At 53.6% G+C, this 17,750-nt stretch overlaps 1 protein-coding gene across 1 annotated transcript in view; it reads right to left on the bottom strand.

Moving 5' to 3' along the window:
• The window catches only part of Cux2 (cut-like homeobox 2), a 45,243-nt gene extending 35,117 nt beyond the window's left edge, over positions 1–10,126 (bottom strand). The window contains exons 1-2 of the mRNA XM_013023090.1: positions 10,079–10,126; positions 1,492–1,570 (exon numbers count right to left, since the gene is read on the bottom strand). Coding sequence (XP_012878544.1) covers positions 1,492–1,570; positions 10,079–10,114 — 115 coding nt within the window. The 5' untranslated portion in view covers positions 10,115–10,126. The remainder of the gene's footprint in view (positions 1–1,491; positions 1,571–10,078) is intronic.
• Between the last annotated feature and the right edge of the window lie 7,624 nt (positions 10,127–17,750).

The following is a 17,750-nucleotide window of genomic DNA, read 5'->3' as shown; positions in this document are numbered from 1 at the left end:
TCAATCTTCTCATCTCAGCCTCTGGTATCTGGGATTACAGAGATGTTTGGCTCTTTGAACACGTGTGTGTGTGTGTGTGTGTGTGTGTGTGTGTGTGCGCACGCGCGCTGGTCCTAGGGTTTGAACTCAGGGCCTGTACACTGTCCCTGAGCCTCTTTGTGCTCAAGGCTAGCGCTCTACCACTTGAGCCACAGCATCACTTCCTTTTTTTTCTATAGTTTATTGGAGATACAAGTCTCAGGGACTTTTCTGACCAGGCTGGCTTTGAACTACGATCCTCACATCTCAGCTTCCAGAGTGGCTGGGATTATAGGCATGAGCCACCAGTGCCTGGCTGTACCCGTGACCCCAATGGAGCCCCACGCCTGCAGCGGGCCCAACGCCACAGCACGCCCTCCCCCCGCCACACACGCCCTCCTCAGCCAAGACGGTGCTTACGTCGCGCAAAAGCAGCACTTAAAAATCCACAATTCAACCGAGCGCCAGGTCCCAGCGACTCAGGACGCTGAGATCCGAGGCTCACAGTTCAAGGCCAGCCCAGGCAGGAAAAAGTCCATGAGACTCTCAACTCCACTTAACCAGAAGTGAAGCTGTGGTTCAAGTGGTAGAGTGCTAGCCTTGAGCACAAAAGCTCAGAGACAGCGCCTAGGCTCTGAGTTCAAGCCCCTGGACTGGCACACACTGGCGCATGAGCATGTGTATGTGCGTGTGCACGCGCGCGTGCGCACACACACACACCATTTCAGGGCCATTCAATACCCCTGAGGCTCTACAATCTCGATGGTCTAGTTCCAGAACATTTTTATTGTCAAAAAATAAAACTCCACATCCACTAAGCAGTCACTTCCTGTCCCCGTCCCCACCCCAGGCAACCCTGTCTCCGCCGGTCCCCATGGCTTGTCACAGGTACACTGTTCTAGACATTTCTTTTACATGGCATCAAGAGGAATGGGGCATCGGTGACTGCTCTCACAAAGCACTGTCTTCTCTCTGTAGTTTAACACATGTGGGCGCTTCATTCCTTTTCACGTCTGAATAATATTCCACTGATGGCGGTGCTACGTATCTGAAAGCCACCCCGCCGCTGATGAACATTTGCCCTGGCTAGTGTGAGCAGTCTTAGCAGACTGTGGCTGCCTGCCCGCCTGTCTGCCTGCCTGTGTCTGTCAGTGCGGCTATGTGCTTCATGCCTTCTCTCGGCATCAAGGTGGGGTTGGCTCTGTCACTCTGCAGGCAGGGTGGGTGCGGCCTCTCCGTCGCCCCCTGCTGGCAGAGCACTGGGGCCGATGCTTGCGCCCAGGAGAGGGCATAGCAGGAAAGACCCGGTGGGATACTGGCCAGGTTCTCCTCTGAGGGAGGCAGAGGGCGCCACGGACATCACGCTGGACAGACAAACCCCCTGGCCCGGGGACCTGGCCGCACCCCCGAGCCCAGGCAGCCCAGGCTCTGGCCACGAAGCACTACACCAACTCGGAGCCCCGTGTTTCTTACCTGGCGCTTCAATTAACTGCTTGTAAACACTCAGAAAAGCCGCCTCCGCCTCCTGACTCCTCTTACTGAGAGCCACCACCTTTGGAAACAAGAGAAAGTGTCATGTGTGTCGCCGTGGGGGCACAAGTCACCCATGGGGGGCAAGGCGGGGTGTAGCGCCGGGCTGCAGTGTGGGGGAGCCCCGTGCCCAGGCTGGGTGACCTCAGGAAAGTCACCCATCCTCTCTGATCTTTGGCATCCTTGGCTACAAAAATGGCATGTGTGTAGACAGTGGGACCCACCTCCCAGGCCTGGTGTTGGGATTAAAGGGAGTGCAGACAGTGCTAAGCCCAGGAATGGGCAAACAGTGGGCTGTCAATAAGTGGATCGACTGTGAGTGTGAAACACAGTGGATTTCAGAACAGGAAAAGAGGTTCTGCAATCACCCACTCTGCTTTTTGAAACTATGGATTACACCTCTGAGTGATAAGATATAATCTCCACTTTCTCCTGTTTTCTAGACTTCATTTTAATAAGTATTTCACATGAGCAGAGGCACAGAGGTAATCTGTACTTTTGAAGAACATGACTACCAAAATTCGGGAAAATCTCATCTCCAATGAACCACCAAAGAGCAGGAAGAGGAGCTGTGGCTCAAGTGGTAGAGCGCCAGCCTTGGGCAAAAAGTCTCAGGCACAGCACCCAGGCCCTGAGTTCAAGCCCCAGGACTGGCATGCATGCGCACATGCACACACGTGCACACGAGCGTGTGCGCGCACACACAAATAAGTTAATAATAATGTGCTCAGCAAAGTGTTTTCGAAGGCTGGCGTGAGGAACCCCTTCTTCTGTGATAAAATTCAGGCCCCAGATACACCCGCATCAGACACCCCGAGACACCACGTGGGGGGAGAAGCCCCCCAAAACACCACATGCCCCACAGAGACTGCAGGTCTGCTGTTAGTGATGCTATAATTACGCCCGATCACAAACTGCTGATTGTAGAATTATCAGATGAAAGTATAACTTCTCACCTCTGGCCTGGGCAACTCAGATCGAGCATCAGTAGTTGAAGAAGAAAGCTTGCTTCCTTTATTTATCCTCCCTCCCTCCCTCCCTCTCTCCCCTTCCCATCTCCTGAGGTGTGTGTGTGTGGGGGGGGGAATCTCCCAGCCTTCTTATAAGATCGCATTTAAATTGCTTGTCACTGAAAACAAAGGCCACCGCTCATTTGTAATTCCGCAGCCACCTGAATGCGCCGCCTGTGTTCCTCTAAGTAGCCACGCACTGAAGCACAAAGATCATTTTTTTCTATTGTTAAAATTGTATAAGCCAGGGCTTTTTTTTCTTTTGCAGTGAATACACAATTTCCTGCACTTCCGAGGGCTCCGGCATACAAGGCACGGGAGGCTTTCTTTCGTGCCTTACAAACAAATTTTGCTTTGGGATACTAGGGGAAAAAACGAGAGGAAGAAAGCAGCCACCGATGGACAGGATGAAGGGCGGAGGCCGGGAGGCCAGGCCAGGCCAGGCCCTGCTTCCTGCCACGCGGGAGGGGGGGGGAGGGTGAGCTAGAGGAGGAGGCTGGACAATAGATTATGGCACCGGGAAGCCACCGCTGCTGCTTTGGGGTGCTGGGGGGTACCCCGAGTGTGGCTCTGTGCCGACGTGCACGAAGCGCCGGGCAGGGGAGCCCGCGCTGTCCTTGCTGCTGTGGCCAGAGGTGGCCCGGGCCGCACGTGTCACCTTCTAGCCACCTCTGCCGTGAGGGACGAGCCATGGAGCCTCCAAAAACCACCCCCCACTGCATAAAATTACAATCATAATACCTTCCAATTTTAATCTACAGCTTTTTATAGCGTACAAAGACTTTTCATGAGAAGGAATCCATCTGACCCTCCAAATGCACCCCAAAAGGGCGGGCTTCTGGTGAATGCAGCCCAGAGTCTGAGGCCGGGTGGAAAAGGCAGGTGGGAGGGGTCTTTGGGTTAACCCTCCAGCCGCCGTGGCAGGAAACGAAGGCTGGGGTTTACGCCACCTTATCTCCCAAAGCAGGTGAACGGCTTCCCTGCGGTGAGTCAGGGGTGCCCATGTCCTCACCTCTTCTGGGGCTGTGTTTTGTGACACTATCAATCAAATCCCACCGAGCTGCTGGGCGCTGGTGGCTCATGCCTGTAATCCCAGCAACTCAGGAGGCTGAGATCTGATGATCCAAGTTCAAAGCCAGCCCACGCAAACAAAATCTGAAAGACCTATTTTTTTATTTTTTGGAGCCAGTTCTGGGGTTTGAACTCAGGGTCTGGGCACTGTCCCTGAGCTTTTTTTTGCTCAAGGCTAGCACTACCACTTGAGCCACAGCTCTGGTGTTGTTGTTGTTGTTGTTGCTGTTGTTTTGGTGGTTAATTGGAGATGAGAGTCTCATGGATTTTTCTGTCCAGACTAGCTTCAAACCGAGATCCTCAGATCTCAGCCTCTTGAGTAGCTAGGATGACAGGCTTGAGCCACTGGTACTCAGCTTATCCGAGCAACTCTTATCTTCAACTAACTGATAAAAAGCCGTAAGTGGACATGTGACTCAAGTGGGAGAGTGCCACCCTTGAGTGAAAAAGCCAAACAAGAGCAGAAGCCCTGAGTTCAAGTCCCAGCACTGGCACCAGAAAAACCACCCCTAGAGCTGTGCCACTGAGGGAGATGAGTGTGGGTTTCAGCCGAGAGCAACGTATCATCTTGCTGAGATTAGTCCCCCTTCCATGAGGCCGGGTGGGCCCGTGGGCTGTCCCCCGCGAAGGGGGCCCGTGGGCTGTCCCCCCCCGTGTCTGGGGGCTGATGTGTCCCAGGCTCCCCCTTTCTTGGACCTTTTATATCTTAAAAATATTTCAGCTGTCAAGATCCATCAAGTCATCTACTTCAGACTGGGGCGTTTTGCTTATGTAAATGATAACTCCAGAAAGTTCTGTGGGCATGAAAATATGTGCATATATATCAAGCCAGTATTTAAAAACGAGGAGAGTTCCAAATTGCTCGTTTCTCAGGGGAAATCAGAGGATCTGGCCATCCGGGCCCACGATTCCATCCGCGGCCACCTGGAGCTGGCAGGCAGCCATCTGTGGGGACGAGCTGGGTCTGCGTGGACCCAGGGCCCCCGCGTCCTCTGGTCTCACCTTGCCTGTACACTCTGCCCCTTAGAGAGAGACTTTTGCGGTCAGGTGGTGAGCAGGTGCCCAGGGACTGGGGTAAATGCTGGTCCCGCTGCCTGGACTTCAGGCCCCCAGAGCCTGGACAACTGCTTTTCTAAACAGCCAAGCCCCCCACGAGGCCCCAATCCCCCCCACCCATGGGTGTGGAACACAGAGCTGATCGAGCTCCTCCAGGCCCCTATATCTCTGGCTGGGAGACCCCCTAGACTGAGGTGAGGGCCAGGGGTCAAGGTGGCATCCAGCCTGGTGCCGGCGGCGTACGCCTGTCATCCCAGCCACTCAGGAGGCTGAGGATTGAGGTTCAAAGCCAGCCCAGGCATGAACGTCTGTGAGACTGATCTCCAAAGAGACAGCACTGTCCTGGGCTACCCGCGGGATCTCAGCGAGCGCCACCATTGGCTCCCAGGCTCTGTTAAGATGGACCCTGTGCTCTCGGGCCGGCCCTGTCCCCTCTGCAGACCCCCAGGGGACTCGGGGGTGGGGCTGGGGTCTCCTTCCCTCCCCCTCTGAGGCCTGGGAATACCAGACTTTGTCCCTGGCAGCTGCCAGGAGCAACAGCAAGACCCACAGAAAGGTGGCTTCTTCGGGTCCCCCAACACCACCCCCCCTGCCCCCGAGATACCAAGGGCAGGGAGGAGCACCGGGATGATTTCTGCCCAACAGGAGACAAATGGACACTCGGCTGGGCCGCTGTCTCCCGGCCGGGCGGGGCTGCCCGCTCCCTCCTGCCCATTGCGTAGACTCATTTCTTTGCCTTCCCTGCTAAGATGCACACCGGCTCAAGGTGAGAGGACGCAGCGGCTGCGGCTTCCCAGATTGATAGATGGCGTTTCTGGGCTGGGTCCGTTTCACGCTTGGTGACTCCACAGCAAAGCAATTATCTGTGTGCAATGCATAATGGCCTAATTAATAACTAATGGCAGCTCGGCCTCTGAGCCGCGGTTATTCCTCAGCACGCCAACTCCCCCTCCCTTTGGAAACATTCGGAGAGAAAAATATTATTATAATTGACTGGTTACATGGTCACATGTCCCCACGCCGTGCACCCGAAGGAGCCTGTCCACACGGCCTCCGCGTGACCTGGCAGAGCAGCGGAATGTCTGTGCATAGAGCTGCTTTTCCAGGTGTCCCCGGAGTGCGTGTGCACGTCAGACCAAGGGCTGGCCCATGCGTCACTGCCAAATCCCCGAGGGCTGGAACACGGTAGGGGCCTAATAAAGAATACAGACCAGGCAGGGGTCTGGAGCCCGAGTGCCAGGGTTTGAATCTTGTCTCTGCCACTTAGCACCAGCTGTGTGACTTTTGGTTACTTTGCCACCGCCTAGATCCACATGGCCACCACTCAGGTCCACCACTGGGGTCCATGCAGCCACTGCCAAGGTCCACAGGCAACCGCCCAGGGTCCACAGGTCCATCACCCAGATTCACACGACTGCCACCCAGGCCCATGTCCACTGCCCAAGTCCACGCAGTTATCACCACGAAGGCCTGGGGATTTCATGTAGTCTCCAGCAGGCAACTTGCTCTATAATGGAATTTGGCTTCAGAATCCTTAAAAGCATGAGGGCTCAAGCCCATTTTACAGACGGGGCAGCTGAGGCTCCCAGAGGAGCTAGCAGTGGGCAGGGCTGCCACACGCACCTGGGCCTGTGTGACCCTGGCCACGACATTCCCCACCCTCAGGCCAGGTGTACAGGAATCCATGTGTATCCTTGTGCCCAGTACCATGCACACCGATGCCCAACAAACACCCACTGCCCGGTGGTAGGGCCGGCCGAGTGCTCCGCCTGTGTCTGTCTCTGCTGTTCCAGTAGCTTCCACCTTCCCCACCCCACCCAGGAGGCAGACGGTGCGCAGAGATCTAGACAGACAGGGCCTGGAGATGGATTGTACCCTCACCCCGCAGCGCCCCCCAGTGCCCGGGCCTGCCATAATGCAGTCCACTAAGAGGCTCATAAATGCCCGGAGCAGAGTGGAGACTCCAGCCTCCGCGGGCCGGCATGGCTGCCTCCACATGGCTCCGGCAATCACTCTCCCAGCCCAGCCTGCTTGGCCCATTTCTCTACAGGCGGAAAGCTTACAACACTCACACGAGGCCAGAAAGCAATTCATGTCAAAAAGATCAATAATATAAAAATAAAGCATGAGAATTCTAGTTAAAGGCAATGTCATATAAATATGTGGTTCACGTCCATGATTCCAAGATTAAAAAAATCAATCAATAGCCTTCTTTAGATGATGTTATTTCTAATGAGAAATACCCAGAACAGCTGCAAATAACTGCTTAACTGGGGGCAGGAGCGCTCATAATTTACTTTATAAGGCACGGGGGGGGGGGGTGGCTACCGGTGCTTAATTTGGTTGTAATGCGGCATGACAGCTTTAGTGGCACTTTGGTGGGAATGGCAGGCAGCTGCTCAGAGCTGGCAAGGCCGAAATCTGCCATAGGCACCTAGGTTATGTGCCCTCGGTGGGGAGGGGGAGGGGGAGAGGAGAAAGACAGAGGCTCACCTTCAAGTCCACCATCACCCAACTTTTAATTTAGATGTTTTCATGTCTCTCTTCCTCTAAGTAAAAATAAGTTTAAAATAATGACTGTAATAAACGAAGGTAATTAATTGTAGTTTTTTCCCTTCCCCTTTACTGTCTAGTCAGCTTAATTTTACCTTTTCAACTAATAATGAGAAAATAATTTTTGTGCTCGGAGGGTTAATGATATGTAACTCTGAGAACGGCTAATTGCATGTTGCGATCCATCCATCAACAACTCCATCTGTGCGGCTTGATTATGTTTGCTAAATTATTGCTTTGAATTATCTTTCATGGAGCAACTTTTGTAATTAGCGGGGCTTTTGCTTTGCTCTTTTCTCCATGAGCAAAGACCCTCAAACCGCGGTCACCCAGAAGCACTGTCCACGGAAGCCACTCCCTGGGCCGGGCCCCATCTACCAAGCGGGGAGCTCAGCAAATGGTGATTTCAGCCACTGAGGCAGGGACAGAAGCGGCCTGGCCATGGCCAGCAGATCGTGTCCCCCACGACCCAGAAAAGAAAAGAGAAAAGGAACTCACACCTGTAAGCCTAGCTACTCAGGAGGCTGAGATCTGAGGCTCATGATTCAAAGCCAGCTCCCAGCAGGAAAGTCTGTGAGACTCTGACACTCTCTGTCTCTGTGTCTCTGTCTCTCTCTTCTTCTGTCAGTTGTGGGGCTTGAACTTGGGGCCTGGGCGCTGTCCTTGAGCTCTTCCACTCAAGGCGAGTACTCTACCACTTTGAGCTGCCACGCCACTTCTGGTTTTCTGGGGGTTAACTGGAGAAGGGTCTCATGGACTTTCCTGCCCGGGCTGACTTTGAACCTTGATCCTCAGATCTCAGCCTCCTTAGTAGCTAGGATTACAGTCATGAGCCATTGGCACCTGGCATCTGTGAGACTCTTACTGCTAATGAATTACCAAAATGCTGGAAGTGGCTCTATGGCCCAAGTGGTAGAGTGCCACAGTCCTCAGCAAAAAGAGTTCAGAGACAGCGCCCAAGCCCTAAGTTCAAGCCCCGGGACCAACACAAAATAAGTAAGTAAGTAAATGCATACACTGGAAATCCTATTTGGGCTCTATGGTGAGGCGTTGTGGCTGAGCGCCTGCCGGGGGCCCGCAGCTGGCCGGGCTGCGGCGGTCCGCCCCGGGGGAAGCAGGGCTTTGGGACAGCCTTCCAGAAAGCATAGTCTTTTTGATAGGTTCCAGAGAGGATGGAAGGCCCTCAGAAGAAAATTAGCGGGGTTCCCTGAAGACCCCCCAGCTATTAACAGGATGTGTGCCATCGACGCACAGGTTTTAGGGGGAAGCCTCTGGCTCTGTGGTTCCCATCAGTGCTAGCAAGGTGTGCTTACTGAGCACCATTTAACAAGGTGCACCTGTTGAGTACCAACTGGGTACCAAGCACTTAGCACCTGCCATGGACCTATAAAGTACTGTTAAGTCCTCACTTTGTGGCCTGGGAGGGAGCTGAGGTTCAGAGAGGTTGCGGAAAGCCCATTAGGCCACACAACAGCTGGAGGATCAGGGCTGAGACTGGAATCTTCCCCAGGCCAGAGTCTGCGCTGCGTGCGCATTTGGCTACTCAACTCTTCTACTGAAAGCTTCAACGGCCTCAGAAGGCACCTCTTTTCTTTTCCTTTCCCTCCCTCCTTCCCTCTCTCCCTCTGTCTCTTCCTGATAAAAAGCTCTGAGTTGGGGCCAGGAGTAAGGCTCACACCTGTAATCCCCACTACTTGGGAGGTGGAAATAGGAGGATTGTGATATGAGGCCAGTCCAGACAAAGCTAGTGAGACCCCATCCCAAAGCAAAAAAAGGGCTGGGAGCGTGGCTTAAGAGGTACGGCACCTGCCTAGTAATGTGAGACTCTTAAGTTCCGGCCTCAGTACTCAGAAAACTACAAATGAAAAACAACCCTGAGTCCGGGAACGGAGGGCACCAGGCCAGCCACAGCAGAAGCCGCATGAACCAGGCGGGGGGCCCTGAAGACAGGAAGAGTAGCGCCGAGACAGCTGGAGGGCACGCCGGCACTCGGACACCCCCTTACCATGGCTTCCCTCTTCTTCTGTCTCCACTCTGTGAAGAGGAATAACAACCACCCACTACGCAGAGGAGGAACCTGAGGCACAGAGACTGCAAGCGACCTGCCCAAGCTCACACAGCAGGGGCAGGACACACAGCCTTCAAAGCTGTCGAGTGAGTGCTGGCATGGATCACGTCTCCCCATCGGCTTGGTCATTCTCCCACCACAGAGGGAAACTGAGGCCCATCCTTCCTTGACCTAGCACAAGCCAGAACTTCTTTTACAAATGGAAAGCCAGGAAAACCCACTGCTGATATTCTCTGCTCCTGAGTCCTTCACACCCAAAGGAACCAAGTTGGCAGCAGTGTCAATAAACAAACACACTAGTTCTGTGGTAAGAAAAAAGAAGGCTGACCAACAATGGACACCAGTGCCCTGCAAAGGTGCTCACGCCTGTAATCTTAGCTTCTCAAGGAGGCTGAAATCTGAGAATCACAGCTCAAAGCCAGCCTGGGCAGGAAAGTCCGTGAGATTCTTATTTCCACTTAACTAGCAAAAAGACAGAGCCAAGGTCACGTGAGGCCTGGGGGAGTGGTGGGATTTGAACCCATCCCACCAAGATCTGAGAGGGGTCAGGCCTCTGATCCGGTCTGAGCCAGATCTGGGGGTGGCCCAGGAGAAGCTCCCTGAGACGGAGCCAGGCAGCTCCAGACCCAGTGAAACTCCAGATCCCGGCCTCCCTCCAGCTGGGCCAGGGGAGTGAGAAGCCCCGCCCCTCAGGTCACCTTGCAGAAGTGGGAGGATGTGGGGCCCGGACAGCGGAGAGCTGACCCCAGAATCACAGGGGCTCAGGTCTTACCTCGGCTTGGAAGCTTTTTAACACAGGAGCCACCATCTCTCTGATTTCCTGAAAAAAGAAATCAGCAAAGAGTTCACACGGGCCGGGAGGGCACCTCTGGTCCCGGAGGGCCGTCCCCTACACTCTGTGGGGTTTCATCAGGGACACACGCGTGAGCACGCACACGTGCACACATGCATTCACACATGCATATGCACACAGCCCAACCTGCGGGACCTTTTCAGAACCTTTACTGCAATGCACTCTGGGAATTTCTGGCATGAGAGAGAGGACCTGGGTTTCCCAGCTGGCCTGGCTGATGCGAAAGCTGTGATCCCTGCTATTTGGGAGGTGGAGATAGGAGGATCGTGGTCTGAGGCCAGCCCAGACAAACCTAGTGTGCTCGGGGAACACCCACGGAGGCTGCCTCCCCTGTCCCTCACAGCAGGGCCCCTCCGTCTGCCCCCTTCCTCCGCAGTGGGCTCTCATTTCTGTGCATGCATCTGGCCCCCGGCCCTGCAGTGCTCTCCACAGAGGACCAAACTCCCACGAAGGTGTGGTCTTCAGAGCCCTGCGGGGCCCCATGCCACTAGTGGTCTTTGAGAACCACTCCAGACCTGGCCAGGGGCATAGCCCGCAGGAGGAGGAGCTGGGGCAGAGGGAGAGGGAGGGAGAGGAGGGGGAGAGGAGAGGGAGAGGAGGGAGAGAGGGGAGGAAGAGGGGAGGAAGAGGGGAGGAGAGGAGGTTGCCTGAGGAAAGGGAAGAAACCCCAGGATCACGAAAACATGCTGCCCTGTGGTTATGAGGAGGGGTGAGGGACGGGGGCGGGGGGGTGATCATGTGGCCACCAGATGCCCATGCAGGAGGCGGCCAGACTGGGCATAAGAGGAGCTGGAGCTTAACTCCAAAAGGCATGGGTGGGCCGCGAGAGCCACCCACAGACCCCAGGGACGCAGGTGTCACCATCTGGTGGGTGAAATCCAACACCACGTGCCAGCCTGGAAGACTCAGAGCACCCGTGGCGGGCGTGGCCGGAGGGAGGCAGAGGCTCCGAGGCTGCGGCTCACGGCCAAGCAGCTGAACCCGAACCCAGGCCGCCTGGCTCCCCGCAAATCTCTTCTCAACCACAAGTGAGCACACGAGGCTCAGGGGCCACGGGGCGGGAGAGCCTGACAGCCATCTCGGGGAGCCCCCCCAGGAGGGGGCGCAGGCCCGCGCGGCAGGTGAGGGGGACCAGGCAGACGATGCTCTTAAATAAAGCGCTGGCACCATTCTCCCATCAGGAGACGCGAGTTCCAAAAATGAGCATTTTCAGAGCCGTGACTATAACAGGAGTGGAAACTTATTCCTCCTAATTGCATAATTGCATAATTATGTAGTATTAAAATTATATAAGTCAAACTTGGAGCCTTAAAACCTGGCCTAGATTCTCTCATTACCTGGAGCCCCCCACCCCCGGGGGGGGGGAGGGGGGGAAGGAGGGAGGGGGAGGGGCTCAAGTTCCCTGTGTTGGGGAAAAGAAGATGAGACTGAGGGTCTGAGCAGGCGAGAGAGAAAGGGGGGGCAGGGGAGGGAGAGAGAGGAGGGTGTGTGGATCAGTGCCTAATCCAACTCTGCTCCCAGAGATGGGAGAGCCAGCGGGCAGTCTCGATCTTGGGAGAAGGGACATTCTAACTTGGAAGCTGTGATCAGTTTAAAAGGGAAGGCGTGGTGGGGGTGGCTGCGTCCTCGGGAGGACGGGGCGGGGGCTCTGATCGGAGTGTCAGCCCTGTCCTCCAGGCATGCCCTCTAGACACGTTCTTCCCCAGTCCCAGCCCACTGTGCCCGCAGCCCGTGCCCGGGGCGCCTGCCAGGGGTGGGTTTGCCTCTATGTGCCGCGTCTCTGCCAGGTTGTTATGCACAGTCCAAGCCTCATTTTCCTCCCGTGTTTATAGCCATTTTTTCTTTTGATTTGAGAGGGGATGGGGGCGGGCTGGAGGAAGGAAGAACGTGCTCCCCCCCTTCACCTCTGTGAAGCACAAGCGTGTGGGTGCTTGTCTGTCCCTCTGGGGGCCAGGCCATTATGGGGCCACTCCATGGCACCCCAGAAAGAGGGCTGGGGCCAGCCGGGAGGGAGGGAGGCACCGAGGGTTGGGACAGGTGGATTTCTAGGCAGTGGGGGGGTGGGAGAGTCTCTAGCTGCCATTCTCCAGACCCTGACAGAAAAGCAAAATAAAACCACAGATCTGCCTAATCAACCAGGCTGCGGGGGCCAAGCATTCATTCCTGGTCCCCCCGCCCCCCCCACCAATGGCTTTCACAGAGCAAGGCTCTGTCTGATGTTAGCCCGAGCCGAGTTCCCAGAACGGAAAAAAACGCGGCCTGGGGCTGTCATTTTTCTTTGTGGCTAATTAGCTTCTTTTCTTCTTAAGTCACTTGTGTCTATAGTTTTCAAAATCCAGTTGGAGCGAGGGGAAATTTGCATGCCCACAGAGTTAATTCCATAAGCAGCAAACACGCCGTACCTCAGGTACATTTTTCTTAAATTCCCGTCGGAGTTGGATTAAATGTTTCTGAGAAGGCTTGCTCTCCCCCCGCCGCGCGGCTCGACGCCACGGAATTAAGTTCCTTCTGCAACAAGGGGAAAAAAAGGAAAAGAAAAGAAAAGAGAGAAAAAAGAAAACTATTTTCCTCTTTTCCTTTTTTATTTTAAATCCTCATTAAAAAAAGAAGAGGCAGCATTCGGAACAAGTTTCTATAACTCACAAAGCTGAGAAAAGGCCAACTACAGACGCTCCTAGCACAAAGAAACCATTTGCAAAACCGGAGAGGTAACTAGGAAAGGACACACAACCCAGGATGGCTTTGCTTTTTCTTCCTCTCATTGGAAGTTGGGTCAGATTAATAATCTCCCGGAAAGTTGGATAGAGTTGGTTCTCCCCCCCATCTCCCCCAGCCCTTGTCCCCACCCCACCTCTTCCATTTCCAGAGTGATGACATAAGCTTGTCAGGAACTAAAGAAAACATCTCCAAACCGTGTCAAAATAGTAAAGCACGGCATATTGTGCGGGCAGATTATGGTGTAAGGCGCGGCTGTCGACAGCTTTCATATATCAGATGTGGGAACCGCGCCAGCCGGAACTGGCTCACTTAAAGGTTCATAAATACGCCTCTTAAGATATAGATGGCTTTTTAATTTCCGTAGATTTTGGAAAAATGAAGGCGCCAGTAAGAAGCCGGCTGACCTTCTGTGTACCCGGCAGTAAATCATGGAAGGTTCTACATGGAATAGAAGAAATGCCTGACGGAAGACTCCTGGATTCAGAGCAACCAGCTTCGGATTTGCACAGCCATGGCGTCAGACCAGGGCCTAACCAGACAGGACCAACGAGGAGACAAAGGAGTAAACTGGGGCTTGAACTCAGGGCCTGAGCACCATCCCTGAGCTTTTTCACTTAAGGCTGGCACTCTTCCACCCCAGCCCCAGCTCCACTTCTGGCTTTTTGGTGGTTCATTGGAGATAAGAGTCTCATGGACTTTCCTGCCTAGGCTGGCTTGGAACCTTGGTCCTCTGTTCTTAGCCTCCTGAGTGGCTGGGATTACAGGCGTGAGCCAGCAGGCTTGGCCATATGCACAAATTTGATCACCCCTCTCAAAGCTTTCTTCACTTTAACGGAGGCAGTTTTGCCAGATGAGCGTCATTCGCCAGGAGTTGTGATGGGCTTTATTTGCATAATTCAAGCAGTGCTCTGTTTATGTGGTCGGCTGCTTCTGCTAACCATCCTGAGATGGGCTTTTTATTTTTTTCCTGGATCATAACTTGAGCCTTTCTGTATATATCACCCGATTATATTTGTAGCAATCAAGCCGCATAATTTCCTAAATCCGGCGGTGCAATAAATTCCTGCAATCAGATTTATTAAAAACATACACGCAGACGCGTGCGCCTATTTCCAGGGTGAACTCTTTAATCTAACATAGGCAGGACGAGGCCCGGCTGGGCTGAAAGACCTCATTTGTCACTGCTCACTCGCATTCATCTTGCACACACAATGAAGCACTTTTACCATTAGATAATGAAATAAAAGTACTATTAACCCACTGCAAATCCTTTCTCCTTCTAAGAGACAGAATACGTGGCAATTGTCTTATATCATGTCTGGGAATCTGCAAATCTGCTCACTGCAAATCACCGCCACACTGAAAATCTGGAGGTCCCGAAGCCCCAGACAGCCATCTCCCGTCTCCTGAGCCCTTTGGAGAAATCCAAGAAGAAATTTCGATTTCTAAAGCAATGTTTAACCTCTTTAGAGAAGCCTGAGACTAGATGAGAGACCTGCGTGTGCACACACACACACACACACACACATATCACTGCATAAAAGGCACCGGGTTGGGTATGGTAGCTCACATTTGCCATCCTTGCTATTCAGGATGCTAAGATCTGATGACTGTGCTTTGAAGTCAGCACAGCACTTATGAGACTCTTATCTCCAATTAACCACAAAATTTGGGAAATGGAGGTGTGGCTCAAGTGAAAAGCACTAGCCTTGAGTGGAAAGAGCCAAGCAAGAGCCTGAGGCCCTGAGTTCAAACCCCACTCAGTGCCGGCTCACGTGTTCAAAAGTACTTGCAAGCAGGCACAAGCAAGGGAGCTGACGCTGTCCAAGGTGCTGAATTTTCCTAGCGCACAGGACTTACTACCAGGGCTTCCAGCCCAAAGCAAAATGGAATTTTGGGCTTGTGAAAAATAAGGTGTGTCTGGCGCTGGTGGCTCACGCCTGTAATCCTAGCTACTCAGGAGGCTGAGATCTGAGAATCTCGGTTCAACGCCAGCCCAGGCAGGAAAGTGTGGGAGAGTTTTTTTTTAATTTAAATTTTATTTAGTTATTTTGTCGTTTTTTAGCCTGAACTCTGGGCTTGGATGCTGTCCCTCAGCTTCAGCTCAAGGCTAGCACTCTACTACTTGAGCCACAGCGCCATTTCTGGCTTTTTCTGCTTATGTGGTGCTAAGGAATCGAACTTGGGGACTCATGTATGCAAGGCAAGCACTCTACCACTGAGCCACCTTCCCAGTACCCATGAGACTCTTATCTCCAATAAACCACCAGAAAACCAGATGTGGTGCTGTGGCTCAAGTGGTAGAGTGCTTGCCTTGAGCTGAAGAGCTCAGGGACAGAGCCCAGGCCCAGAGTTCAAACCTCATGACCAAAATACTGAGGGGCTGGGAGAAGGGGACTGGAGGCAGCAGATAAAGGTTGACACGAACACTTGTCAGGAGAGAAAGAACCAGGGCGCTGTGGTCTCCTGCAGCCATAGAAGAGCATTTGTTGGGGGTTTCTTACTTTTTCTCATCTCTTTTGAAGACAAAGATGTAGTTTTTACATCACTTTCAGAACAAACATCTAGGAAGCTCGAACTGTGGGCCTGGGTTCTGTCCCTCAGCTCTTCAGTTCAAGTTCTACCACTTGAGCCACAGCGCCTCTTCCGGCTTTCTGGTGGTTTATTGGAGATAAGAGTCTTCTGGACTTTCCTGCCCTAGCTGGCTTTGAAAGGTGATCCTCAGATCTCCAGCCTCCTTACTAGCTAGGATTACAGGAGTGAGCCACCGGCAGCTGGCTCTTTCTTGTTTTTGTTTCATTTCTGAGAAAAGGTCTTGCTTTGTAGCTCAGGCTGACCTTGAATTTTTTTTTTTGGTCGGTTGTGGGGCTTGAACACTGGGCTTGGGTGCTGTGTCCTTGCGCTCTTCAGCTCAAGGCGAGCACTCTACCGCTTGAGCCACAGCGCCACTTCCAGTTTTCTAGTGGTTTATTGGAGATAAGAGTCTCAAGGACTTTCCTGCCAGGGCTGGCTTTGAACTGTGATCCTCAGATCTCAGCCTCCTTAGTAGCTGGGATTATAGGCATGAGCCACCGGCGATCAGCTGTCCTTGAATTTATACTCCTTCTGTCCCAGCCTCTGGAATGCTGGGATTACAGGAGTGTACTACCACATTCTGCAGACATTGTACTTTAATCCCAGAGATGTCACAACTTTTCTGTACCACAGCAACCAGTGTTGCTGGCAGAAGCTGGCTTCGAACTCCTCGAGGGTAACACCCAACCCCTGCTGGAACCTGGCTGGCTCCATCCGCCTGCACCATCCTGACAAGGAGGGATGTCTGCTGCCCTGGGACTCCAAGGGCAGTGCCAGGGGACAGCAGCAGGTCCCAGGCCCAGCCCTCCCACCCAGCTTGGGGGGGGGCGGGGGGCAGCAGCCAGGGCTGCACCCTCCTTACCATCGCCTTCCACACTGATATACACCAGCAACTACCACAAGACTCCCAAGCAGACTTACCCCGGGCTTCCGCGTGCCAGGCCCCGGCTTCCCTCCCCCAAGACACACGTGAGCAAGTCTGTGACTGACGCAAGGGCTGGAAATAAGTTCCAGTTCTGCAATCCTAGGAGGGCTGCAGAAGTAAATTCTTCACTTTTTGCTCTTGGATTCCTGCCCCGGTGGCTGGGCGCCGTAGGAGCGTGTTTGAAGCGATGGGATCTAAATATACCAGGCCATACCCGGTACAAAGAGTTCAGTGAATGCCGGCTGCAATTAATCTTCTATCTAAACGCCCCGGGAGCGCAGCGCCCACCTCACAAGATGAGTGAGTCCCAGCGTTCTGGGTTTCACCGAAAAGAAAACAAGCCAGGCGCTGCTGGTGGCTCACGCCTGTCATCCTCACTACCAAGAAGGCTGAGATCTGAGGGTTGTAGTTTGAAGCCAGCCTGGCAGGAAAGTCCACGAGACTCTTAACTCCAACTAATCAGCAAAAACCCAAATGTGGATTTGTGACTCAAGTGGTAGAGCACCAGCTGGTAGCAAAAAAAGGCCAAGCAAGAGCACAAAGCCCCGAGTTCAATTCTTAGTACTGGCACAGGCGCGCATGCACGTGCACACACACACACACACACACACACACACACACACACACACACAGAAAGACTGATAGATTCCTGCTAAGTTTTACCAACTGAAGGCACAAACAACTCCCCTCCTCTCATTCTAAAACATATATTTGAACATCCACACGGCGCGGCAGCCAACGCCAATCGACAGTGGTCTTTTAAAATAAACACACTTAAAATAAAAGAGCTCAACGGCACTATATTTATTTCAAAAGAACAAAAACAAAAAAAGAAAAGAAAAAGAAAAAGAATAATCAGCTCTGGTCTGGAGATTCAGAAGCGAGAGCACAAAATCAGCCAGAGCGCAGTGCGCAGGGCTGGGGCAGCAGGGCTGGGGCAGCAGGGCTGGGGCAGCAGGGCTGGATGAACCCGGCCCAGGTGGGGCCAGGCCGGGTGGGGGTGGGGCAGGGCCGGGAGACTCTGATTAACCGGCCATCAGCAGCAGACAGACAGCCGGGAGCCCAGTGCAGATCGTCATAAACAGCCCATTTACAACTAAAAAGAAATAATTTTAATGAGCTTGAGCAGATGACAGATACAGCTGAGGCTCCAATGTGCAGGGAGAAAGAGGAAGCCTGGAATTAAGCGGCTCCGACCCGAGTGGCAGGAAGTTGGGCTCTGGAGGAGGGTTCCCCCCAACCCCCCCCCCGGTGGGATCAGCAGCCCCCCACTCACCCTCCACAGATGCCCCCTGCCTGCCCAGCCTCCCCCCCCCCATCAGCACGCGGGAGCCCCATGACTGCCTAGAGGACTCCCTCGAGTCCTCTCCCGGG

Source organism: Dipodomys ordii, unplaced genomic scaffold (assembly GCF_000151885.1).
Source record: "Dipodomys ordii isolate 6190 unplaced genomic scaffold, Dord_2.0 Scaffold66, whole genome shotgun sequence".
NCBI lineage: Eukaryota > Metazoa > Chordata > Mammalia > Rodentia > Heteromyidae > Dipodomys > Dipodomys ordii.
The sequence above is the reverse complement of the archived record's forward strand: the minus strand, read 5'-3'. Positions and strand labels throughout refer to the sequence as shown.